This window comes from Engraulis encrasicolus, chromosome 9 (genome assembly GCF_034702125.1).
Source record: "Engraulis encrasicolus isolate BLACKSEA-1 chromosome 9, IST_EnEncr_1.0, whole genome shotgun sequence".
NCBI classification, from domain to species: domain Eukaryota; kingdom Metazoa; phylum Chordata; class Actinopteri; order Clupeiformes; family Engraulidae; genus Engraulis; species Engraulis encrasicolus.
In genome coordinates, this window is record NC_085865.1 from 79,636 (window position 1) to 106,458 (window position 26,823).

Below are 26,823 nucleotides of genomic sequence, written 5' to 3' on the forward strand. Positions count from 1 at the left end.
CGGGTTTTGAACATTTTTTGGGCTGGAAATCATCAGCCTCATCTGGCAACCCTGACTGTCATAGCTAATTGTAACACCATTGACGGTAACACGGCTTGACATTTCAGACATTTTTATGGTGTTGTGCTAACTGAGGACCTCAGAAGTTCCACCACACCTTAATCAATTCATGTATTTGTATGCTTTATCTGTGTTTTTGTACATGTGATTTCTAACTCAGATTCTTATGAATATGTTGATAACACAGTTGACAGGCAATTTTCCCGCTATGAGAACATGAAAAAGAATGGATTAAATTATGGAAGGATGGAGCTCAAAACTTACCAAAAAGTCTTCCCATATCCTGCCAAAGAGGTTATGACATCACGTGATGTTATTCGTATGGCCTAAGACCAAACCATTACTGATTTATGGAGGGGGTTTCAGACCGTGACACGGTTAATACAGTTTTCGTACACCAAAAGTGCCGACTTGTTCCCCTGCACGGTTGACCGTAACACAGTTGAGTAACACGGTTGACTGTTTTGAAAGTGTTTTTGTGCTATTGATCCCTTATGTGTTGGAAAAATCCTATGAACAGACACTCTAAATATATACACTATGTAAACATCTAGGTCATTTAGTTGAAAAAAAAAAAAAACTCATAATTGACATTTTGCTTTTGCCAAAAGTGCAGGCGAATCGTAGAATCATTCACATTTGTGGATTTCATAATAACGTTTCCATTCTGGAACAGTTGAATACAATTTTGTTTTTGTTTCCGTTTCTGTTCCTAATAAAATTCCGTAAAATTCCGTTCGTTTTCAGTTTTCGTTTTCGTTCCTTGAACTGTTTCGGAGCCCTGGTTGAAATATTGATGCACAACTGAAGGACCGAGCGATATCTGTAACCAAATACTACACCCTCTGCCTTGTCTACTCAACATTGGATCACTGTTGTATCAGAGAGCTTAGAAAATATTAATGTTTAAGCCCCCCATTATTTCTTCGAGATTCATGTTCCTCACTGAAAATGAGCCAAGGCCAGTGAATCTCATTGTGAAAGAATAATAACCAGTGTCGCGTCAGACAAGGTCTGCGCTGATTGCTTTACATTTCACTGAAAAAAACACGGGAGAAGAGAATAGAAAAAATGGGTGGTGTCTGAGCCGTGGTAAAACGTGAACTAATTGAAAGAAGCCTGAGCTGACTGATCAACGTCAGCTGTCAATGATTCGGCTGATTTGGCTACGCGGCAAGCTGAGCGCACAGGTGGTTTAATTAGGTGGGGTAGTGTTCAGTTTGCAAGGAAACTGGAGAGAGTCACACGCAAACTTTAGCTGTGCTCTCAAACATCCACTGTGCATTACGAGTCACTGAAAACCCGGAGTGGTAGCTGGTAAGCGCTCATCTTATCTGATGTGATTTAAAGCGTTTTAAGTGCGCTCAATGTTTTGTAGTTTGGGGTGATTTGCTGATGTAAATGGTAGTGCTTAATATTGGTCTTCAGTTGCAATGTAACTTTAAGTTAAAGGACCTGGGCACATTTAATCATTTTCCTGCAATATTTAGTGGCGATTTAAGTGCATTGATCGAAATCTCAAAAGCCCTCGTATCCAGTTGAACATGGGCGCTTCATGTTTTATAGTGAGGGTGCTTGTGTTCATTTTGGTCAATTTCTGGTAAATTTGAGATATAGGCATTTTTATGTATTATGTTTCTACAAATCCTAAATGCAATATTTATTCTGGTTTCAGTATTAACATAGCAACTATTTGATCAAACATTAATGTTTGTAAATATTTATTTTTTGTAAATATTTATTGTTAGCATCTTTGCACATATTGAATGCATGCATTTGCACAGGAGTATTGCTTTTTGCACATTACTCAAGTGGTCACTAACTACTGTTCCTGTTTTTTTTAACACTAACACTAACACTACAGGTGTATGCAGCTTTTGAACAGAAAATGAGGGCTAAATAATTCAGTGGAATTTCTTTAAAAAATGTGGGAAGCCACATTTATCGAGCCATCCAAACCCAGAGTGGCATATATGTAATTTCACCGAATAACCCTCTAAATAGGCCTACCACCAAAAAGTAACATTGTGATGTTTTGTATGCATTATAATACCCTATGTCACCCCTAAAGTGATAGCAGTCAGTCATATATTTATAGAAATACATTTTGCTTGATGGTGAGCTTGATGCGTGTCTTCCCCCATAGATGGAGAAAACAGCTAAAACATACAGATATCAATTCCCTGTATGAAAGACGGTGAGTTAAACCACAGCTAGAAAAAAGAATGGAGGACTGTTATCCTGTTAGACATTGTTTGATATCGGACTTGGGGAAATGTAGTCCGCGTGTTTTTTTCACCGATGTAATGTACGGCGAAATGAAGACGCATACCCTAAAACGGTGTTTCCCAACCAGGGGTACGTGTACCCCTAGAGAATGGAGTAGAGTAGAGTAGAGTATCGTTTATTGATCCCAGAGGGAAATTAAGGTGCCAAGTAGCATACACACATAAATAAAGACATTACCCACAAGACATAATACACATATTTACACATAAAATAATCATATAAGCTTACTGTTGCATACATTTTGCTAAGGCATCTCTCTCTAACACACACACACACACACACACACACACACACACACACACACACACACACACACACCAAAAATAAAGTGTACATAGTGTCACCTGTGCTGGGTGGCCAAGACAAAGTTACCATCAAAGTGTCCAGGAGTATCAGTAGTCCAAGGGGTTACACACGTCAACTGTGTCTCTCCACACACACACACACACACACACACACACACACACACACACACACACACACACACACACACACACACACACACACACACACACACACACACACACACACACACAGCTGTGCATTTCAATGAAAGAGGAGTCATAGGGTAAAGAGTCCAGGTAGATAAAGTGTGCAGGAGAGGGATCTGTTATGCAGTCCAGTCCCCTATGACGATCTCTCTTTGTGTGTCCTTCTGTGCAATGTTGAATAGCTGGATGGCCCTGGGTACAAAGGACTTTCGCAGCCTGTCTGTCTTGCAGGAGATGGCGCGCAGTCTGTGGCTGAACAGGCTTCTCTGGTTGTCGAAGACTGGGTACAGGGGGTGCTTGTAGTTGTCCAGGATAGAGTCTAATCTGCTAAGTGTCCTCTTGTCAGCTGTGGTTGTGAGGGCGTCCAGTTCTGTGCCTACCACAGACCCTGCTTTCCTCACCAGCCTGTCAAGCCGTCCAGCATCTCTCTTCCTAATGCTGCCACCCCAGCATGCCACAGCATAGGAGAGCACACTGGCCATGGCAGACTGGTAGAACATCTGCAGGAGTCTGTTGCACACATTGAAAGATCTCAGCTTTCTCAGAAAGTAGAGTCTGCTCTGTCCTTTCTTGTACAGTGCGTGTGAGTTTGCAGACCAGTCCAGGAGTCCGTTTCTCGATTCTTGCCTTTGCTAACCGTCTTAAGTCGGTCTTGAGTTGGTCGTAAGTTGCTCTTGAGTTGGTCTTAAGTTGGTCTTAAGTTGGTCTTCAGTTGGTCTTTAGACGTAAGACCAACTTAAGAACAACTTAAGAACAACTTAAGACCAACTTAAGACCAACTCAAGACCTTGGTTACAACGTTGGTCTTAAGAACGAACAAAATGGCTAAAGTCGTTAGCAAAGGCACTGTCGAGAAACGACCCCCAGTTTAGAGTCCAGATGAACACCCAGGTACTTGTACGTGGAAACTGTCTCCACAGTCTCCCCCTCAATGGAGACAGGCACCAGGGGTGGGGTGGTTCTCCTGAAGTCGATCACCATTTCTTTGGTTTTGGTGGTGTTCAGCCGCAACTGGTTGGTTGGTTCCCTAGTGGTCCACGAAGGTACTGCAGGTGGAACGCAACGGACTGAGAGTTTTTTTTTTAAACTACAGCACAATGAAGCCAGTCCAATTGCAACTACATCAGAACACCAAGCACCCTTCAAAAGTAGGGAAAACGGATGAATACTAGGCTAAACAAAATTTTGTTCCTGATACCTTTCTATATTGCTACTTGACACCTTAATTTCCGCCCGAGATCAATAAACTAACTCTACTCTACTCTAATATTGGCCATGCAGTGCAGGTACCTTAAAATAGTTGATTTACATTACAGTCGGCTTTGTCTCTAAGTTATCTGACAGTGTTTATGTACTGTACTTGTGGGTTCACTTATGGTTGCTATTTTGAAGCACTGTCCTCTTGTGAAAAGGATGGCAAATTTTGCCCATGGACATGTCTCTCATCTTTGCACTACCCACCAATGCTTCATGTGACACATCAATCTGCATTTGTCCAAAGAGGGTGGTGCTTTCAAATTCATGTGGCATATAATGTGTGGTTACATGGAGGCATTTTGGGAAGGACATTAACCTGAGTGCACACAAGTACATTGATTTAGAAAGTGTAGGATTTATCATTGCAGATCATGTGTAAGAACAGCCAGCGCACTTTTGATAAATATTGGGTTTCTTTTGAACTTGTGAACATTCTTAATTTCACTTGTACGGCAGAAATTAGAGGGCATTCTACGAACTGATGAAATGAGGCTGCAGGTCTGTTCATAGAAATGTGTGTGTTTGGCATCTTATGGCAAGCTGTTCCGTGATATGACATTTTTGCCATATTGCCCACCCCTAACTGCAGTGAAACCTGGGGGATGTATACTACCTGAGCAGGAGGCATGATGTACTGGTAAATGTTGTGACCCTCCACTTTCTCTGGCTTGAAGCTGTCGTCTGCAATGATGATGAGGATATCCGGGTATTTTGCCCTGATACTTTTGATCAATATCCCAAGCTCCTTGTATCTGATGAATGTCTTGGTGACTATGGTTACCTGAGAATTAATATCTGGTCAGTTAAAAAAGAAAGGAGGGAGGGGGAAAAAAAAAAACAAACACACCATGTAACATTACAGGTACCATAGATTTTCTGGTAAATAATTCTTTTTGGGCATACCTGAGCCTGGATCGTACATAACAGGAATCAAAGACCTCTTGATTGTGACTGGAAAAATAACCTCGTGGTCCTCAAAAGAGAAGTGGACTGAAGGGACATTGAGATTTGAATAGGATTTAATCATTATTCAGAAACCGTGACGAGACAACTCTTATGAACTACAAATTCCCAAGGTCAGGGTGAAAGTTGAGATCAAGGTATCTTTTTGGTCCGCAGTTCATAAAAAAAATCTCCTGCTGAACTTACTCAAGTCCTCCATTTGCAAGAGGTAACTGGTGCTTCGGTAGGCCAGCTGTGCCAGTAGGTTATTAAGTTGAGCCAGGCTAGTGGCGGTGATATTCAGTGCCATCTGCTTCTGCCCTGTCACTTCCTGTCCCTGTTGAACACTCTTCACTTCCAGGACACCATGGGATGCACAGAGGGTCACCTGTGCAATGACACAAAGAGGCTCAGGATGGCCAGCTGTGATTTCCAGCCCCAAAAACTGCCTTGAGGCACTAAATCCCTGAAAATATCCCCTATATTATATTGATTTCTATGGCCACCCTATGGTTCACAGTTCACCTGGGTGGGAAACTGCACAACACTGGGACACACAGACAAGCCCACTGATTTTGCACCACACTACTGCTAACAACTTGCCTGATCATCGACTTTCAAATCTCATTTTGGGATTTGATTCTGACAATTTCCATTAAGAGCAATATGAGAGCCTCCACTCTTCTGGGTGGTACTACACTCTAGGGGCGCCAACGGAGTAGTGCTGACTCCATTCAGAACTAATAGGTGCCCTCTCTCGACAGCGAACTGCAGGCATGAGCAGGGGCGCCGTCAGAAATGATGGGCCCCATGAAAGATTTAAATTTTGGGGCCCCTACCCCCTATTACCCGTAACATACTTCACTTTTTGTTGCCTATGGAACAAATGAGTTTGTGTTACTTAAAATATATTCATTAACTTGTGCTATTTTATTTAATGGCATAATGTATCAAGACATCTACTGAGGATCATGCTTTCTAGCAGCAGTCATTCACAGGTTTTTCAAAAGTGGTTTGCACAATTTTAATTAACTCTCATGCTCAAATCTGCACACACAGCTTTCTATGCAACACACAAATTACCTAGAAATACTATGTGTTGGTATAATATTATGTGTTGGTAGAAAGCCAACGGAATTTCAGGGTTTAAGCAACTATTGCCCGCAAGCCTACCTGATCCTGCACGCATCACAGCACTTGCACTGTGCGCTGTTTTTTCTTCTTTCCCCCTGCTCTTCTGCTAGCTTTCCAAACTCCAAACTGAGTAGCCTACTATTAAAATGTTTCAAACTTTTCAGTCGAAGTATTTAGTTTGTTTTCATACTAGACCATCACAGTGGCTTGTGGCTCCGCTCATGTTTGATAAAGAAACCGACATTTGCAATTGATTTTACGCATGACAGCCTGTAAAAACAATGATTGGATATGATGTTACCTTTTTTGCAATCACTTGCCATAATTTCAGCACCATTTAGATATAGTGGACAATAATAGTGGATAATAATAGTGGATAATAATAATGGGAACGGAACATTAGTGATAAGGGGTTGTCGGAGGCGGGGGGTGGGGGTGTTCGTATGTTTACTGGCGTCTGTTGTCAGAAGCAAAAAAACCACGTAAACCATTTGTCTGCCTTCGGATTCACTGGATTTACATACATAACTGGACTATTGTTTCTTGCAGTGTGATCCACGAATTCCTATTGGCTGTTCGCCAGAAGCATCCTGTCAGTTCATCGGCCTACTGGTGACTGAACCAACTCAAAACACCTCAAACAACATTCGTGAAAAATTGTAAAGAGCTATACTCTTGTCTGTGCCTCGACTTGGCTGACAAGATCTTTGTTATGACGGCCCTGAAGTATGAAATATTTTTGAGCATGCATATTGCTGAAATTCAACCAATTACTTAGATATTTTACATTGGCCCCAGCGGTTAACATTGGCTGCATTTTTTCACTAAAAAGCTTAAAATAAGGTAACTCTGTAATGCTGCAGCATTTCTCAGAATGGCTCATCACTAGACATATTATGTGGCATGGCCAATCGATGGTAAAACTTTCATTTTACGCCGGAACTATCCCTCAACAAGTCCGACAGGCGGACAACAGATGCGTCCCTCTATGCTTGTGGTTCTCAACCTTTTTGGGCCAAACGCCCCTCTGGCCTCCTCATAACCTGTTAAGGTAATTTATCAATAATGTATAAGCCTGGATTTGAAAGAGTACCATAGGAGATCAAGTAAATTACAAATTACCAGACATTAAGCAATTAGTATGCATGGGTGACCAGGGGTGCCCAACCTTTTTTTAACCGAGATCTACTTTTGAAGTTGATGGTCTACCGCGATCTACCAAGTAAAATTTAAGGATATCAGTAGGCCTATGAGAATTTAAGATCACCATTAATCACCATTATTATGAACAAAATGTTTTTTAGTAGGCTACTATGACCATTTCTTTTCAGTGACTTTTTAAAGTGTTTTGAATAGCCTATGTTTAGAAAACAATGCAGCAATGATAGTACAGACATAATTTCCGTCCTAAACAACTGAAACAATTTCAAAATGATCAACATTTGGTATAAAAGGCATATGTAGGCACATAGGCCCTATTTCTAAAATATGATGAAGCATTATCAAATGCCTTCAGTGGTACAAATTAAAAAAGGGCTCAGAAATTCACCATTTGTTATGGGTAAATAGTAGTTAAGTTCCCTCTACCATGAGAGAGAGAGAGAGAGAGAGAGAGAGAGAGAGAGAGAGCGAGAGAGAGAGAGAGAGAGAGAGAGAGAGAGAGAGCGAGAGAGAGAGAGAGAGAGAGAGAGAGAGAGAGCTCATTGGATTGGTTAACACACCTGTTCAGAGTGACTTCTTCTATGAAGGTTTTTTTTCCACTCTCTGTGACAGTAGCACAGCAAAGGCTTTCTATTGTGAGTTTGGCCAATCATTTTTTCCAAAACTGGAGCAAGAAACAGCACAAATTGAAGTGAATTCCATACTTGTCAACCATGGCCGTAGCCAGACGTGTGAAGTAGGCGAGGTCCATAATGCGCGTGCGGAGCGCTTGCGCCGAAATTGTATTATTAATAAAAAATATAAATAAAAAATTAATTCATAAAATAAATAGCCTAAATATAGGTTACACAGGCCTATATATAGGGCCCTCCTCTATGAATGTATAGGCCTAATGTGAAATAGTAAATATGTAGACATGTATAATAATAAATATGTTGTAGTTTTCAGCCAACTCAGCCTATTCCCTTTGAATGGCTATGCTTTGGTATCATGCCTCTTTTATCATAAATAACATTCTCCCAGTCAGTAAAGCCCTTTGTAAGGAAACTTAAGTTTCACCCAGAAGTTGCACAATAAGCTACATCCTCAGATGGCAAGTTGCTCAGCCATTCATATTTTTTCTCCCAATGAAATTACACTTCAGCTGTTTTCCTCCAAAGATACAGGGATAGCTATAGTGCAAACCACCTATTTTGGAGTAAACTTTTTTCTTCCTAGAGTCGCATCAAACGTTTTGTTTTTATTTAGTTGTTGTTATAGTTCTTCACAAGCGCAGAAGACAAAAGTCTATCAACGAGAAAGAAAGGTAGCCTATCCTCCACGCTCCTGAGCCATCTGGTGCGTCACGGCTATGCAGACACAGTAGTCACGGGAGCCTCTTCAGGTGTGGATATTTTACTGCGATTGAGTCTGACGAAGACGTGGCAACGTCGATAGTCTTGGCACTTGTCCAAATTAACAGGAAAATATCCACACCTGAAGATGTTCCGGTGACCTCCTCTATCAGTGTTTATCACAGGCTTTCCAATTTACAATCAATTACCTTTCACGGATATCCTATGCTTTTACCTTTATGCAGCAGCTGATGCAGCAGCCGGCCTTCTTAAAATAATGACTCAAATGGCTTTTTAAGACACCATAGCCTACTTGTTACGCATGAGCTTTAGGTAAACAACGGTTAGCTTTCTGTTGGCGGAGATCTCACCAAGCGCGTGCTTAATGGGCGCGTTCGTGACGGCACATTACTTCGCCATTTCAATGCATTTTTCTAACCAGAAAGCATGGTAATTTTGCGTTGCGCAATGCGCTGTCATAATAATATAATAATTGTATTTGTATAGCACTGTGTATAGCACTGAGTGTTATTAGAGTGTTGTTAGAGATAGATTTAAAAGGAGAGGTATAGAGGAGAGGCAGAAAAAGCAGGAAGGCAGAGGAAGAAGAGATAGACAGAGAATGTAGAGTCATAAGGTCAACGTAGGTTAGGACCAGGATTCTTAGATGTGTAAGGTCCATAGTGGCTGGGCCTATCATAAGTCATAGATAGTCACACAGAGATTGGGCGCCAGAAGGTTATGTTTTGCCCGACGTGTATTTATTTGTGAATATGTCTGTTTGTTTGTTTGTACTTCGCATAACTCAGTCAGAACTGAGCCGATTTTTATGAAATTTAGTGGGATGATTGGGCATGACCCAAGGAACAATCGATTAGTTTTTGGGAGTGATAAGGTCAAAGGTCAAGGTCAAAATGTTTGTTTGTACTTCTTATAACTCAGACAGAACTGAGCCGATTTTTATGAAATTTAGTGGGATGACTGGTCATGACCCAAGGAACAGTCAATTAGCTTTTGGGAGTGATTGGGTCAAAGGTCAAAGGTCAAGGTCACGAAAAGGTCAAAAACGTAAATTGAGCCCATTTTTATGAAATTTAGTGGGATGATTGGTCATGACCCAAGGAACAATCGATAATTTTTTGGGAGTGATTGGGTCAAAGGTCAAGGTCAAGGTCACGAAAAGGTCAAAAACGTAAATTGAGCCGATTTTTATGACATTCAGTGGGATGATTGGTCATGACCCAAGGAACAATCGATTACTTTTTGGGAGTGATTGGGTCAAAGGTCACGAAAAGGTCAAAAACGTTTTTCTTTGCCAATCACTATATGCCAGAACAACTAGGGCATGCGGAATTGAATAAGAGGTCAAGACTGGGCCAAAAATGTTATATTACGATATTCCGGTCCAATTTAAATGAAACTAACACCAACATTTGGAGAATGTTATGCCCCACACTCTGAAGATGGCCAAAAAAAAATAAGTGGCGTAGGCGAAGGTTTGCGCTCTACCGAGTGCCCATTCTAGTTTGCCCTCCATTACTTAAGCTATATGCCTGTACCTTTGCTATAACTGTGTACAATGCGTCCTCATCCAAACTGTGATAAGGAAGACAGCGAAGAAGATCATTGGAGCGCCATTCCCCTCCCTGCAGGACATTTACACCACCCGCCTCACCTGAAAAGCACTGATGGCAAGAATATAAGTCACCCTGCACAAAAAACGTTCAGTCTCCTGCCCTCTGGAAAGAGGGACAGGCGCCTCCGTTCCCGTACCACCAGACTGGCAAAGACCTTCATATAGGATGCTGAATGCTTACCCTGCCCTCCTATCACTGATAGCCCCCCCTCAACACTAAATTGTGACTGTTTTGAGTTAGTGCAAGTACACACACACAAACACACACACACAAACACACACACATAACCCACCACCCTGTTACACTGCATTGTGATTTCACATTCTACTTGCACTAACTCACATTCCTAACACTACAGCGTTCATGCCTAAAATTCAGAACGCGTTCAGTTGTGACCCCATAGAGCTTCATGCTTTTTGCACTCCTTCCTATCAGTCTGTGGAGCAGTGGCGCCATTACGCATTTACATGCACAGGACCATGGAGGTATTATAAGACCTGGAGCCTCATGTATGAAGACAAAATAACTACTTAAGTACCTTTGCCACGTCCAGATGTACTAAGACTGACTGGACATGGAAAACTGTGGATCTCTGCACAAATTGATGAGCTGCTGTGAAAGTTGCCGTAAGCACATCTCCGGTTAATTTTGTCATTTTGGCGGCACACAGATGCATGCGGTGCAACTACATGTGCTGTACGCGGTTGGAAATTTTGCAAAAATGCAGCCAGTTAAAAGTGGATTTGAATGTTGAGGCGCATGATTTAAAAAAAAAAAGAAGAAGAAGAAAGCCTATTCAACCTTATTGTTGTTGAGACACAGTGGCAGCTGGTTAAAATGAAACAGACTCCATGGGCATCCAATTGATGGACATCCAATTTCGTTGTAATTCCAGGATAGTTTCAAGTATTGGCGGTTATTAAACATTGAGTATTTTCTGGTCTACGACATCTGCGATGTGTCTTCTTGCATTTGTTGGGAACGTCCTCACCGCAGTGCCTGTCCTTTTCTTTTAGTTCGATTCAAGTTATTTTAGAATGAAGTTTCAAAATGATCATTTTGACCGTAACACAACCAGAGGCTTACATCGGCTACCTCCGAAACAGCGCCTTCACCTCGCATCATGAAATGTATTTCCCGCGCCCCCCCTTCCCGCGTTACCTTTACCATTCTTTCCCATGCTTTCCCTTCTCCCAAAATAGAGTTTCATGGAGCTCATTTCCGGCACCAGTTTACGTGCCATGTTACTAACTGAGGAAAGCTATTTGGAGGACGGGCATTAGATGTTCAGAAATGAACAATGACGTTGTTCAGGGACGCGCATCGTCTTCTAGCCCAACCACAGACCTATACTAATCCTGTGTCCAACACTAAACTTGTGCATGTACAGAGAGCAATGGCACACCAACCAATCATCATGATATTGGTAATAATTGGTACCGGATATGATGTGTATTTGTGAAAATGGCGACGAGGAAGTGTGTTGTTAATCGGCAAAGCTAACCAGTCAAATTCTGACCCTGAAGACTGAGCAGCTGTTTGTGTGGTTCGTTAAACTCTCTAAGGGGCTTGGTTTGTCCCAGCAGAGGCTTTCCAAATGGCTGGCTCAGGCCATCCTTCTGGTTTATGAGTCCTGGGGCGTTCATCCCCCCGCTCAGGTCAGGATGCACTCGGCGCGTGCTGTCTCCACGTCTTGGGCCCTCTGCAGACGTGCCACATTTTCTGAAGTGTGTAGAGCGGCTGGCTGGGCCAGCCCCTGCACTTCCATCCGGTTCTTCCGGCTTGATGTGACCGCTATGCCTCTGGGACACAGGGTTCTGGGATCACCCGCCACAGGCTCGGGTACTGGGAGCACTAACCAGGGGACCTTCTGTGAACTGTGACTCAGGTGGTCAGCATGCGATCTGGGAGTGATTGCATCCTCCCACAGAGATGTTGAACGAGTCTTACGAATAAGAACATTAGGACATGTATGTATATGTCCCTGGTTCTTAGAGTGAGATGATTGATCCATCTTTCTACTTTACCCAAATCGCCACAGCCGAAGAAAGCGTGTCTATGAAGTTAGTGTTTGCGCCTTCGGTGCCGCGTTATATAATCTCCGGGCGGTCCCGCCCTCAGTGCAAATTCCATCTTTCAGGAGTGATTTTACTAAAATCTTCGTCAGGTCGACAGCCAATCAGCTTGACTTGCACAGAGATGGCTCACTCATCTCACTCTAAGAACCGGGGGCATATACACGTACATGTCCTAATGTTTTACTACCACATTTCATGGTGATTCTAAGTACTATCAACCAACCATAGTGGAGTTTATCCACAGGATTGCAGTAGCTGTCATAGTAGTAGCCCTTACAAAGATTAAGCATGGTTCTACTATGACAACTAATTATGGTTTTGCCATAGATTTACCATGGGTTATAGTTATTCATGGTTTTTAATGTAACAATAACAACCATGGTTCGTGACTATGGTTTAACTAAACCTAGCCCTAGTATACTCTTTGCCATAAACCATGGTGTCCCCCCCCCCCCCCCAAACCATGCTGTTTAAAGAACATGGTGGGGGGAGGGAGTGCATGGTTGAACCAGTCACGAACCATGGTTTTCGTGGTTACCCAAGAAAACTCGAAACCCCTGAACAAAGACATATCACTGATTCTTGAGAAAGTGGCTAAAACAGGTTGTAATGTTGACAGAAAAAAACAAAGTGAATTACAAAATGTTATGGTATATCCTCGTAGACTAAGGTCTTGGCTTTTCAGAAATGCACAAGGCCAATCTCCCCATTATGTATTTTTTTCAGAAATCAGGCTTTTCTCCGATCATACCTTGTTTTTTGTCAACACCGTCAGACACAATTAAAAGTTATTAAAATTGTATTGATTTGGTTGCATATGTATCTGGAGTTTTTAAGTGATTATGTGTATTTTTTGGTTCACACATATGCCTTTAAATGTTGAAAATTCACTTTTGTTCTATTTTAATACTGTTTCATGTGTTCTAATTTTAAAATATGTACCGTCATACGATGCTTACCTAACGCCTAAATACAACAAACAATTTTTTGTAATTTCACAAATATTCGTGTAGGCTTCAATTGGCTATTACTTTGATATTTCAACAACTCCTAAGGAAAATGTTGTAAGCACATTCCTTTAAAATGACCAAAACTCCTTCTTACGGTGGTGACTTAAGAACTGACGGTGGTGACAGTAATCTGAGAGTGGTGAAAGTGGCCTAATTAGTAACTGCATTTAGCAAAATAAATAGCCCTCTCAAGTCAATGGCATCTTGCATAAACACTTTATTTTTGTGTGTGCACAGTATGAGCATGTGTTTTTACTTCATTAGTTAGATTATCTAGGAAGTAAGCCACTGGTTGTTGAAAATGTGGTAAAAACAGCTTTTAAGTTGTTCAAATCCAAAATAAAGAGGTGTATTATCATAGATGTGATGTGATGAGATGTGTCTTGGCTGTGCAGGGAATGCATTGGCCAAGCTCCCCATGTTTAACATTTTTCAGAAAATGGGCTCTTTCTTGTTTTGTCAACAGCGGCAGACAGAATTAGAAGTAAAAACACATGTTTACTGTATTAAAGTGAATTACTTTAACATTACTTTAACATAACTGTAGATACTTATTGTATGCATATTCTTAAAACATGTCAAAAACACGTAAAACATGTGTTTTTTGGTGAACTCCATCAGATGTCACCACCGTCAGGTTTTCTGACAAAAAAACCTCCAAATGCACCTCAGTGGTGGCTAGAGTATCATTTTGGATCACAATTATTACTAACATGCCTAGTAATGTTTCATTAACCAGCACAATTTAGTAAAATATGGAACAACATGATGAGCAGAACAAAATCTGACGGTGGTGACATCTGACGGTGTGAGACAAAAAATCACTCTTTTAAATATTATGCATTGTTTGTTCACATTAGCCATTTCATTTTCGCTCTGTTTCTTGGGTGCTTCATACCTTTTCTGAAAAAAATTATATTTATTAACATTAATGTAATACAATACTATTAAAACCCCCGACGGTGTTGACAGTTTATGGTTGGGACAGTACCAGTGTCCAAACAAATTAACAAATTGAGGACAAAATAGTAAACTTACAGGAGCTTCAGTGATGGTGAAGTATGCAGTAGAGCTAAAGGTTTGAAAAGGGGTCCTCAGTAATGAAAATTACCTTGTGCATACCTGATTTTATTGTCTTTTAGAAAAAATCTGACGGTGGTGACCAATATGCTGGACACATTTTGAGCAATTAGTAAATAATAGTAAATATTGTTTTACATCCACTATGTGCACATCTGTAGAACCACTTTAATATGGTCTTCCACATCATGGTGATATTGTTCAATTCTGTTAGTGATTTTTGTATTTTAAGTCAATTGAAATGATGATGCCAGTCCTTGGGACAGGCGTTTTTACAGGGTGTGGACAGGTTTATAGCCATGAAAAGTAATAAAATTACACTTAAATATTTCAAACAACTGTGTATTCGTGTGACAGACCCCTTGGCCATTACCTGGGTTCATTTTGTTTGTGAAAATTTAGTTGATTTTCAACAGAATTAATATTTTACTGCAGGGACATGTTTTTGCCAAACTTTCAAGAATCAGTGATATGAGTAGCCGTGGTGTAATGGATAGGGAGTTGGACTCTAGATCACAGGATTGCAGGTTCAAATCCTGCCCTTACCATTCCGTACACCTCCATCCATGGCTGAAGTATCCTTGAGCAAGGCACCTACCCCCACATTGATCCAGGGACTGTAACCAATATCCTGTAATATATCTGTCACTTTGGATAAAAAAGCGTCAGCTCACTGTAATGTAATGAATAACATAACTATTATTTTTTACAAGGGCATGGTTAAACCATGGTAAATCCATAGTAAGACCATGCTTAAATCATAGTTAAACCATGGTTGAACCATTGTCAATCAATAAACCATGCTAAAAAAAAACAGACAACTAGGAATAACTAAAAACCATGGTTAGTTCTCATAGTATTATTATTAGTATTACTATTAGTAAAACCATGGCCGATTTTGGTAAGGGATATTCCCATCACCACAATTTTCAGTCTGAAGATAGTAGATCTCATCGACTTACAAACCTTGAAAGTATTCCTTCCACGAGCATGCACAGCCAACCCTGTAAAGATGATTTTCTAGGTTAAAGAGGTAGTTTGACATTTTACACTTAAAGCCCTGCTTACATATAGTAAAGCTAAGAGTGAAATGTTGACATAGTGCTGAATGTGGTATAGGAATCATTTCCCACAGTGAACTGTGCAGTCAAGAGAAGGCTAGGTGCTGCCATAATAAGTGAACATTCTTAGATCAAGATCAGAATCAGTATCATTCTTTGTAGCTTAAGATCATACACAACGATTATTCAATGTACTCAAGTGGTCATTCAATCAGCACTGTCAACATTTCAGTCTTAACAATTTTATCTCATCACACACACTTCTAAACTATAAATATAAGTATGTACCATACCATCATTGCAGCTAATTGAAATACCTGATTACTGTATGTAGACACACACACACACACGGTACTGTACCATGGGACTGCACCTTACCTGCACTACCTCAGTCCTGGAACATAAGACAATACAACATGCTGCTTACAATGCTGCTACCCCAATCTACCACTTTATATAACTACTGTTATTATTATTGTTATATTATTATTATTATTATTTTAATTATTTATTTTCTTCAAATGCTACTATTACTATGTCAGAACGCTATAAAGGACTTTTAGAAAAAGCACAACAAAATACCTCCTCTTAATGTATGTTCTCTACAAGTCTTCTGTTGTCCAGTCTTGCACTTTAAATGTCTGTATGAGCAATGTCTACGTCCATGTATGAGTACTGTCTATGTCTATACTGTCTATGTCCTTACCTAGATTAGTCTATGTCTGCATCGGAGAGCAAGAAACGCAATTTCAAATTCTTTGTATGACCAGTGTATGTAAAGAAATTGACAATAAACTTGACTTGACTTGACTAGTGTTGCTATTGATTCTGTCACTGTTATTATTTCTATTATTGTAATGTCTACATTCTATATGTATCTTATCTTCTGTTTACATGTTCAATGTTAAATGTTCATTTGTACTGTATTTATTATTGATCACTTATTGTTACCAGTCCATCACTGTTACCTGTCCTGTCTTGCACTTTATGTCAGTCTGTAAAATGTCAGTCTTGTATATGTCTATGTTCTTGCATGGTAGAGAGAGAAAACGTAATTTCGTTTTCTGTGTATGACTTTCATGACACCCGGCGGCGGCGCACGTAGGTTGCAGGTTGCAGGTTGTGTTAAAATGTGTCTTTCGAAATGCCTATCGTCGGAAAATATGTCGGAACGCACGTACAGTCGGCAACAGCTGTTGCAGATAAGAATGGACAACTTAAGCAATGTATTGGATGTACCAACGAAGACTCTGGAAGAACTAGGAATTCTGCGGCGGCATAGGACTACATCGGACCCGTCTGCATCGCCTACATGCCGACACCGAAAGCGATGCTCCAGAATTAGGAAAAGGGGCAAACGAGGTGGCGTCGAGACACGGCTTGCAGCCAACCCAACTCATCCAGCAATACCATCAATTCTCTTGGCAAACGTCAGATCTCTGGACAATAAGATGGATGACATACGGCTACTAAGATCAGCGAACAAAACCGTGAGGAACTGCTGCGTTACGGTGTTCACCGAATCATGGCTGAACGACGGCATACCCGATTCGGCTTTACAACTGGAACAACTAATGTGCCACCGAGCGGACAGAGCCCTTGCAGAGAAAAAGCGAGGGCGAGGAATATGTGTCTACACACATGATGCTTGGTGCAATAATGCTACGGTAGTACAGAGGCACTGCTCTCCACGAGTGGAGTTCATGATCATCAAGTGCCGACCCTTCTATTTACCCAGAGAAATATCCGCTATCCTATTAGTCGCCGTCTACCTCGCACCCAGCAACAACAACCGCGTCAAAAGCGAGGCACTGAAAGAGCTGCATCAGGGCATCGGTGAACAACAAGAAGCACACCCAGATGCCTTCTGGTACTGGGAGATTTCAACCACGGAAATCTCAAAACAGTACTTCCAAAATTTCATCAACATGTCAACTTCCCAACAAGAGAACAAAACACCCTGGACCTCGTTTACACAAATCAGAAGAGAGCATACAAGGCAAAGCCCATCCCCCACATTGGATCATCAGACCACACAACGATTCTCCTACTGCCAGCTTACAGACAAAGGGCAAAACTCACCAAACCAGTTCAGAAGGAGGTGAGAAAATGGCCTGAGGGAGCCATCTCACGACTACAGGACTGTTTTGAAACCACAGACTGGGACATTTTCAAAACAGCTGCCACCCACAGCAATCACATTGACATTGAGGAGTACACAGACACCGTGACCTCCTACATCACAAAATGCATCGATGATGTTACAGAAATAAAACACATCACCACCAGGGCCAACCAGAAGCCATGGTTCACAGGAGACGTTCACCGACTGCTGAGGGCCAGAGACAAAGCCTTCAGAGCAGGAGACGTAGCTGGCCTAAAGACAGCAAGGGCAAACCTGTCCCAGGGCATCAGGAAAGCAAAAAAGGAATACTCAGACAAAATAACAACACACCTCAAAGACAGCAGAGATGCACAGAGCCTGTGGCAGGGCATACAGGCCATCACGGACTATAAGCCTGCACCACGAAGCTGTGACAACAACACCTCTCTGCTAAACGACCTGAACAGTTTCTTTGCCCGCTTTGAAGCACGAAATGACACTCACCCACAGAAAACTCCCCCTCCCCCCCATGATCCACCCCTTTACCTGTCCTCTGCCAGTGTTAAGAGGACACTGGCCACCATCAACCCACGCAAAGCAGCTGGCCCAGACAACATACCAGGCCGAGTGTTGAAGGATTGTGCAGAAGAGCTGAAGGATGTCTTCACAGACATCTTTAACATCTCTCTGGAGCAAGCAGTCATCCCATCACTTTTCAAAGCTGCTACCATCATACCTGTGCCGAAGAAATCATCACCATCATGCTTCAATGACTACCGTCCTGTAGCACTGACGCCCATAATCATGAAGTGCTTCGAACGGCTAGTCCTGTCACACATCAAAGCCACCCTACCCCCCACCCTAGACCCCTACCAGTTCGCATACCGAGCCAAGCGATCCACGGAGGATGCAATTTGCTCTGCCCTCCATCCAGCCCTCACCCACTTGGACAATAAAGACTCATATGTGAGAATGCTGTTCATTGACTTCAGTTCAGCATTCAATACCATAATACCACACCAACTCATCAGAAAACTGGACAAACTAGGTTTCAGCACCTCCCTCTGAAACTGGCTGCTGGACTTCCTGATGCAAAGACCACAAGCAGTACGGGTAGGGAACAACACCTCAAGCACCCTGACCCTGAGCACGGGGGCTCCGCAAGGTTGTGTTCTCAGCCCCCTGCTGTTCACGCTGCTGACACACGACTGCACAACGACCCACAGCACTAACCATCTAGTGAAGTTTGCGGATGATACAACACTGGTGGGCCTCATCACCAAGGGCGATGAGACTCACTACAGAGAAAGATGCGCACACACACACACACACACACACACACACACACACACACACACAGACGCACACCGCACCTTCTACCTGCACTAAACACATACACACACACACACACACACACACTGCTGCTGGTGTACTTGACAGACCTTTTTTAATATTTATTTTTTCTTCAAAATGCTACTATACCATGTCAGAACGCTATAAAGGACTTTTTTTTTAGGAAAAGCACAAAAGCACAACAAATACCTCTTAATGTATGTCCTCTACAAGTCTTCTGTTGTCCAGTCTTGCACTTTAAATGCACACTGCACTTTCTGCACTAAACCCAAACATAAACACACTGACACACACACACACACAGACACACGAACACACACACAGACGCACACCGCACCTTCTACCTGCACTAAACACATACACACACATACACACACACACACACATATACACACAGAAACACACACACACACACACACACACACACACACACACACACACACACACACACACACACACACACACACACACACACACACACACACACACACACACACACACACACACACACACAGAAGCACAACAATTACCTCCTAATGTATGTCCTCTACAAGTCTTCTGTTGTCCAGTCTTGCACTTTAAATGTCTGTATGAGCACTGTCTATGTCCATACTGTCGTCCATGTATAAGTACTGTCTATGTCTATACTGTCTATGTCCTTACCTAGATTAGTCTATGTCTGTATGGCAAAGCAAGAAATGTAATTTCAAATTCTTTGTATGACCAGTGCATGTAAAGAAATTGACAATAAAACCCACTTGACTTGACTCTTGACTTGACTTGTGCATATGAAGAAAGTAACAATAAAAGCTGACTTGACTTGACGATTATAGGATCCCTTAATCAAGGGAATCACATATTAATTTACCACAATAATAATAATAACTACATGATACAATATTACTTAGTTGCTAACAGTTAGTTACTGCCATTAAACTACAATTCTACTATCTAACGACTGCAATGACAGTCAATTTCATCTCTTTTGTCACAGCACAAGACTTGACTGTAACCATGCACTTACCAGCATTTCGCCTTTTCATTTGAAAACTCTTTCTATCACCATGAAACTGCCACATTATAACTGCCACATTATTAGTGTTACGGCTGCATGCATGTGCCATTTGTCTTGTTTCGCCTTGCTACCACTTCCACCAATCAGCTGAAGCAACTGTGGGAAGTGGCCTAATGGAAGACACCTGAACCTGCAATCCAGCCTGGTATAAAGACCTGAAGAATCCTTCTAATCATCAGAGGCTCTCTTACTGAGATGATGGCTGTTGCCTCTCCAGCCGTGGGACTGTCTTTGTGTATTTGGACTTTCTTTGTGTATTTGGACTTCATGTTTGTTAAATGTCTATGTGTGATTACAATTAAAATCCCACTGGTTGGGCTATCTGTTTAAAAGGAGTTGTTTGTAATCTTTTAAGGTAGCACCTTAATGTGCGCTGNACCTCCAGTGGCACGCTGTAATAGTCATTGAAATGTAACTACCATAGCACTACAATACTATGACACAACACAGGCCGTTTAGAAATGCACCACGACTTGGTCATGACCATACTGGTAGCAACAAATGTATTAAGCCGCGTCTTAAGGGGTTAATTCTTGTTCTGTGTTAGCCCCATAGGGCCATTTCGTGTTGGGGTGTAGAAATTAGCGATCTGTAAGGTAAAGTGTTACCAACTTATTACCTTCAGTGTGGTGCGGGTGCAAGTAGTGGGCTACAGTCAGCGTTTACTCTATTGCGTGAAGCATATACATTCTAAAGCTCCATAATCTCAGAAGACAGCACTTTTACATCGTGTCCGGTTGAGCACCGAACTTCCTGGGAGATAATGCGAACATCCTTGGCCAGATCCTTACACATTGCGCCCAAACTGTGATTGGATTATTACCCTTGCCTCGGATTTGATCAGCAGCCAGGTAAATTGGATTGTTCATTGTGTTTTTTATTCCTCCCATGATGAACTTGACACTGGTAGTGAACAGGAGAAGCCTGCTGCTGCTGTCAGTGAGAAGCTAGCATAGATGGCTATGTAAACAGTGAAATCCATGGCAAAGCTCTGTTTCCTACAGAGGGATGCATCCGATTAATAGATGTTGAACTAAATGGTTTTAACCCTTGTGTTGTGTTCGTAAGCTGCATACACCTGTGGTGTTTGGGTCATTTTTGACCCGTGTTAACAAAACTCAGCCATAAAATACCCAAAAACACTAGTTATCATCAAATATTGTTTTTCATCTCATGGCTAACTTGGTATTTATTCATATCCATGGAAATATTACTTTATGTATTCATCTTTTTGACTTAACTGGTCTTTTATCTTACATTATGCAAATCGTTTTTGATGACCAAAACTATCAAAATCTGCATAAATTCACTATTAATACCTCCTAAAGTGATACAATTAGTGATTATGTTGTCCATGTATTACAGCTGATATGAGAGTACAACAACCCCCAAATTTATTTTATTGGTTTTTCTCTAATATTCAAAAATATCATCAATAGTGGCATTTGTGGTGTTGAGGTCCAAACCAACCCAAAGAGATTTATAGCAGGATAAAGACCAAATGTCAACTAAATTAGTTTTTCAGTGCATAAATTCAATGTTTAAATATGTTGACTTGGTGTTTTTCAATATTTATATGATTTTAGTGTGGTAAATATACAAAATAACAATTCTGTCTGAGTCACAGCTATTCCACCAATCTAATGCAAATATATTGGAAATGAACACATCAATTAACATGAAAAATGTCACACTATTCATCTGAATCCCCTATGCCATGAACATGGACCATTATGTCATTGCCACATCAACTTTATGGAAAATATAAGACCAGTTCTACATGTTTGGGTGCCATTATGAATTTTTGATATGTTTTTTGGAGAAAATAATGTGCAAAAATGTATTTCGCAAACAAATGTGCAAAAAATCTCATTATATAATGCAGAAATGGATTCCCTGACCATGAAAACATATGAGTAGACACCAGAAATACATCTGTACTCCTTTCAGAACAGGAGATATGACGTATTGTAGTGTATGGGACTGTCCGACTGCCATATTGGATTTGGAATATGAAAAAGCTGGCAAAAAAAATTTCAGGCAAGAAATATATTTCCCTCACCATAAATCACCAAACTAAAGACAAGGGGCAACCAACAGCTTTTCAGAAATGCATACAACAGCCAAAAATCTATGCCGGGTCAATTTTGACCCTGAACACCACAGATGTAACTTTTTTTTTTTTGGACCTTTAAAATTTACTAAAATGATAAAACATATTTTTGTGTGTTGCAATGATTGTGACTGAGGATTAGATGAAGCCTTATTCCAAGAAAATAAAGGAAAGTGTGTTTTTTTCACACTAAAACTTGAAAATGAACACAACATAAGGGTTAGGGACGTGTTTTGAGATATGTTTTGCCTTCAGCATGTGACTAAAGAACGGTTTCGTGTAACTGTGCAAAAGAAACTGCTGTGAACTTCTGGAGGCGAAAATCATTTTGATTGGGATGTGGCAGAGCCGGACAACACACAACGGAGCTCAGAGTTATAGTATTATACACCATTTTCATAAAGCACAAGATTCTGAAACAGCGCATGTTTCACAAAAGCCTCGATATCTCCGTTTCATGTTGATTTTGGCAGATACCGCCCTTGGTTTAATTTAGGATTGGTCGGAAATTAAAGCACTTAGACACACAGGTTTCACGCACTAAGAGGTTAAAGTCTCACGTTTGGAACAAGCCATAACATGTTTCGGTGGCCCTATCACATAATGTGCTGTGACTCTACCAAGAAAAAAGTTTTAGAACGCTGGGATTCTACAACATAATTCCTTAACACCGTCGTTATTCAATGTGTTAATGGTCTATAAAGTGAAGAGTTATAACGGTGTTTTATAAAAGCATGCCATTGAAAAGGGTACATATGTGAAGAAAATTGAATTGCACCCGTGTATGAAATGCACTACAAATAAACTTGCCTTGCCTATGTATGCAGTACGTCAGTCATTGACAGCTTACAGAGAGTAAACATACAGGTATGTTGATATTCACAGTAGGATATGGACAAAGCTAAAATAAAATGACGACTTTTTACCTGGAATCAGAGTGCTCTTCAGGGGTTCCACAGTTAGGCCGTGGGAGGGGTACTGCAGGGGTGAGTTGGGAGGAACGATAAAGACTCCAGCAAGACCAGTTGAGTCCCTAACATCCAAACGATAAGTAGAGATTAGAGCAAAGACACAATAACCTTTGCTGGTGTAGGATTACCCTCGCACCAGTGTGACAGGAATATTCGGACAATGAAAGTTCTAAATTTGAGCCCGATTCAATACAATTTTGAATTTTAGAATCTTGCTGTCTTATTCTTTTTCATAGAATGTTCAAAAACCCACCCTTTAACAGCTATTTCAATTGTGTCCTAATTTCAGACCATGACTTTAGGATGCAATAGCTTTTGTTTTACATGCTCCACATTGACCATTGAGGGTTTAAATTGAAGCAAGACACTTGGAGCAAGCCATCCAGCCAACTCCAGCTTTTTATTCAACCATGGTTCACAGTTTAGTATAGCATAGTGTATGGTTTCATATCATTGTATACAATAAAAGACATCAGAAATTCTTTTAAAAAAAAATCTTTTTTAGATGAATTTTAGACACTGAAATGGTGTAAGATTATCCCTTTCGGACTCAATATGACTTGCTTATTGATATATTTGCTATGTCAATATGAGGTTTATGGTAAAGTATTTATTTATTTTTTTGTTTTTACAGCTCCCAGAAGTGAGACAGAGGCTATTTCTCAATGTTATAGTAAGCACACTTGGAAGTGTGTGAGCCTAATTAGTCACACCCAGTGATTGGATACTCCGCAGGGTTCACCAAAGAGTATCTAATCACTGGGCGTGACTAATTAGGCTCACACACTTCTAAGTGTGCTTACTAGAACATTGAGAAATGGTCAGAGTGCCTGTTGCAGTATGACGAGGGTGCAGTGACCAGAGACCTCCAGTAGACCCTGCTGGCATGATTGGCGGCTGAAGAACATGAAATCAACAGCAATGTTTATAATACTGTACATACCTGTATAGTCTGTACTAAAATGCCGTACCTGTACTATTTTTCCGCTTACTTTCATATTTACCACGTATTAACTATGAATTGACAACTTTTACTCAACTCTATTTTTGTATGTGCCCTGACCAAAACTATCCCTAAACCTAAGCTGTCAGAGGTGTAACAACAACCTGCGCTTTGCAATGTGGCAGCAGTCTACTTGGATGCAGCGGGGAACAGAACCCTTTTTTTATGTTTCTGAGTTTTATGAATTGTGCCCTTCCCAAAACCATCCCCAAAACTAACATGTCGGTAATGCAATGTTTGAGTTGTACATTTGTGCCCCGAGTGCTGTATACATCACTGCATATAGAGTATATTGTGTGCAGGGTATGTGTGTAGTTTTAAATTATTTATTTTTATGAAATGCATGGTTCCTGTCAAAGTGTGTGTACATTGTTTGGTGTGATATTAAAAGCGCTCAAAAAAAAGTTTAATTTTCATTTTATCAATAAATTCACATCATGCATTCTAAAGCCCATCACAGTGCAGCCTATGATGATGTGAATATAGAAAGTAAAATCAACCTAGGTATATTAGTGATAATAATTTTAGCATAATTATACGGACCTACTGTATACGGTCTGCATAAATTAATCCAACGTGACCAATAGAAGGTCGTAGCTGCTAACCAAATACTTTGAGTCACGTGTCTTTTTCGTCCAATAAGAGCAAGGCTAGTCCGCGTTCCGGGCTGGCTGTCATTGCCTTTCATGTGGTAATCGTTGGGCCATTAACACCCTGCTGTGAGAGTTCTCCCCGGGTCTGATTCGCTTCAGACCGATTTTAGTAACAACGAAACCTTTAACCCTATCCAGACCGGGCTTTTTTGGCATTCCTGGGACCGGGGGGGGGCTCTTTTGACCCCCCCCCCCTCATAACTTAGGAACCGAATGGCGTATGACCACCAAACTTGGAGGGGATGATCTTCAGCCAAAGATCTATGAATGACAGCAGTTTGACGTCATTATGACGTCACGTCCTGATTTTATTGCCCAAAATGTCACCTTAATGTATTTTCCATCTAACTTGGGTAATGCACATCAATTTTGGTTATTATGTGCTTCAGACCACTTCAAATGTTCACAAGGGTGTCTGATGCTAATGGAAATGTAAAAAAATATGAAAAGTGATGATGATGAGACTTAGATCAGTGATTTTTGGTCATGCGTACCTGTCAGAAAACCGTTGCCATGGCAACAACAAAAATGATAAACTTAATCTTTTGGTATCACACTGTAGCCAACTTCATTTTAGGAAAAGTCACAAAGTTTCGTAGTCATAGCTTTAGTCATTCAGGAGTTATACGACATCAAAGTTGGTGCGGGCACTTTTAGCCCCCCCCCCGGTCTGGATAGGGTTAATTTCGCACCTTCAAAAGCGCCAGCGATCAGACGAAAGTTAGGCAAGTCCGTGGACGATTGGTGGCGTCCACAGAGCCACAAATCCCCCTTTTCGTGCTGTGACTATGCCTGTAAAGCCAACCCAGTGTTCCTGTCTATGTAGTAGTATGGCGTGATTTACTCTGTCGAAAGCTGCACTTAAGTCTAGTAGCACCAAGACGGATGATTTGACAGCATCAGAATTCAATCTTATGTCATTAACTTAAAGGGAAAAAACGTTTTTTTGCATGTGGGGCCTTATTTCTGGAATAAAACACATCACTCTACACACCCATACCACTTTTTTCCCATTTGATGCAGTTTGGAAGATTTTGTGTCAGACGGTATCCACTCAACGGTAGCCGTAGGGGCAACATTTCCAAGCCCATAAATGACTTGTCCCCACTTTTTAAACGTTGTGCAGATGTGCCATAGTCGAATCAAACACTTCCCGCGTCTGTCACACCCCCGCCTACTTGTACTCATTTATTTCTGAAAACGGCAATGAAGGCGGCACCGTGACGTCATCGGCTGGCGACTCCATTTATTTTGACAGCCGTAAGCTGGCTGCCATTGCATTGCATGTTGCGGTCTGTGTTTGCAATTAAGCAGTTAGCAAGCAAGGCTGTGAAAACTTCCTCTTTTACAGAAGATGGCAGAAGATTCTGACTTTGAATTCGAAGATGACTTTGTGTATGATGGCCGTCCGTATCGTTTTGAGCCTGAGTATACAGATGAGGAGCTGTTGGAAAGGAGAAGGCAGAGACAGGCTATGGAACAGCGGACCAAGCTACAACCAGTAGCGCGCTCACGAACAGATGGTATCTGGTGGTGCTCTTGTGGACACTGTTCTATGATGAAAACCGAAGATGAATGTCTGTGCTGTATCGAATGGGATTTGCGTCCAGGAAGTTAACGGCTGGGTGATTCTAACCAGGCATGCTGTCTTTCAACTCTAGAGGATGTTCGTGCCTTGATGAACCGTGGAGTCATAGAAACGTTTTTTCGGGTTCCCAAACTGAACTGGAGGACACAGCCCCAGCCAGCGGGATCAAATGGACAGCTGTCTGTTGAGTAAGTAGCATGATAACGAACGTGTGATGCAGATTTGAATTGTCACCGTTAGACTGTTGCTATTCAGAGTATTGTTCTCACTCATGCATTACTGCATACTAATCACTGTGATCATTTTTTCCATAGGCAATTTCGGCTAGTAGCATATCGAATTGTTCTCGACTGGGCACTTGGAGGGCTACGACTGGGACCAGGCCACAGAAAGGTGATTCCCAGCTGCATCGTGAGCCTCATCAGAAGC

The 26,823-nt window shown here is 41.3% G+C and overlaps 1 protein-coding gene across 1 annotated transcript in view; it reads right to left on the reverse strand.

The window, feature by feature from the left end:
• Positions 1-26,501, reverse strand: part of LOC134456061 (beta-1,4 N-acetylgalactosaminyltransferase 2-like) — a 45,088-nt gene extending 18,587 nt beyond the window's left edge. The window contains exons 1-6 of the mRNA XM_063207493.1: positions 26,443-26,501; positions 23,106-23,212; positions 15,440-15,477; positions 5,247-5,427; positions 5,001-5,087; positions 4,711-4,892 (exon numbers count right to left, since the gene is read on the reverse strand). Coding sequence (XP_063063563.1) covers positions 4,711-4,892; positions 5,001-5,087; positions 5,247-5,427; positions 15,440-15,477; positions 23,106-23,212; positions 26,443-26,501 — 654 coding nt within the window. The remainder of the gene's footprint in view (positions 1-4,710; positions 4,893-5,000; positions 5,088-5,246; positions 5,428-15,439; positions 15,478-23,105; positions 23,213-26,442) is intronic.
• Positions 26,502-26,823: the final 322 nt, after the last annotated feature.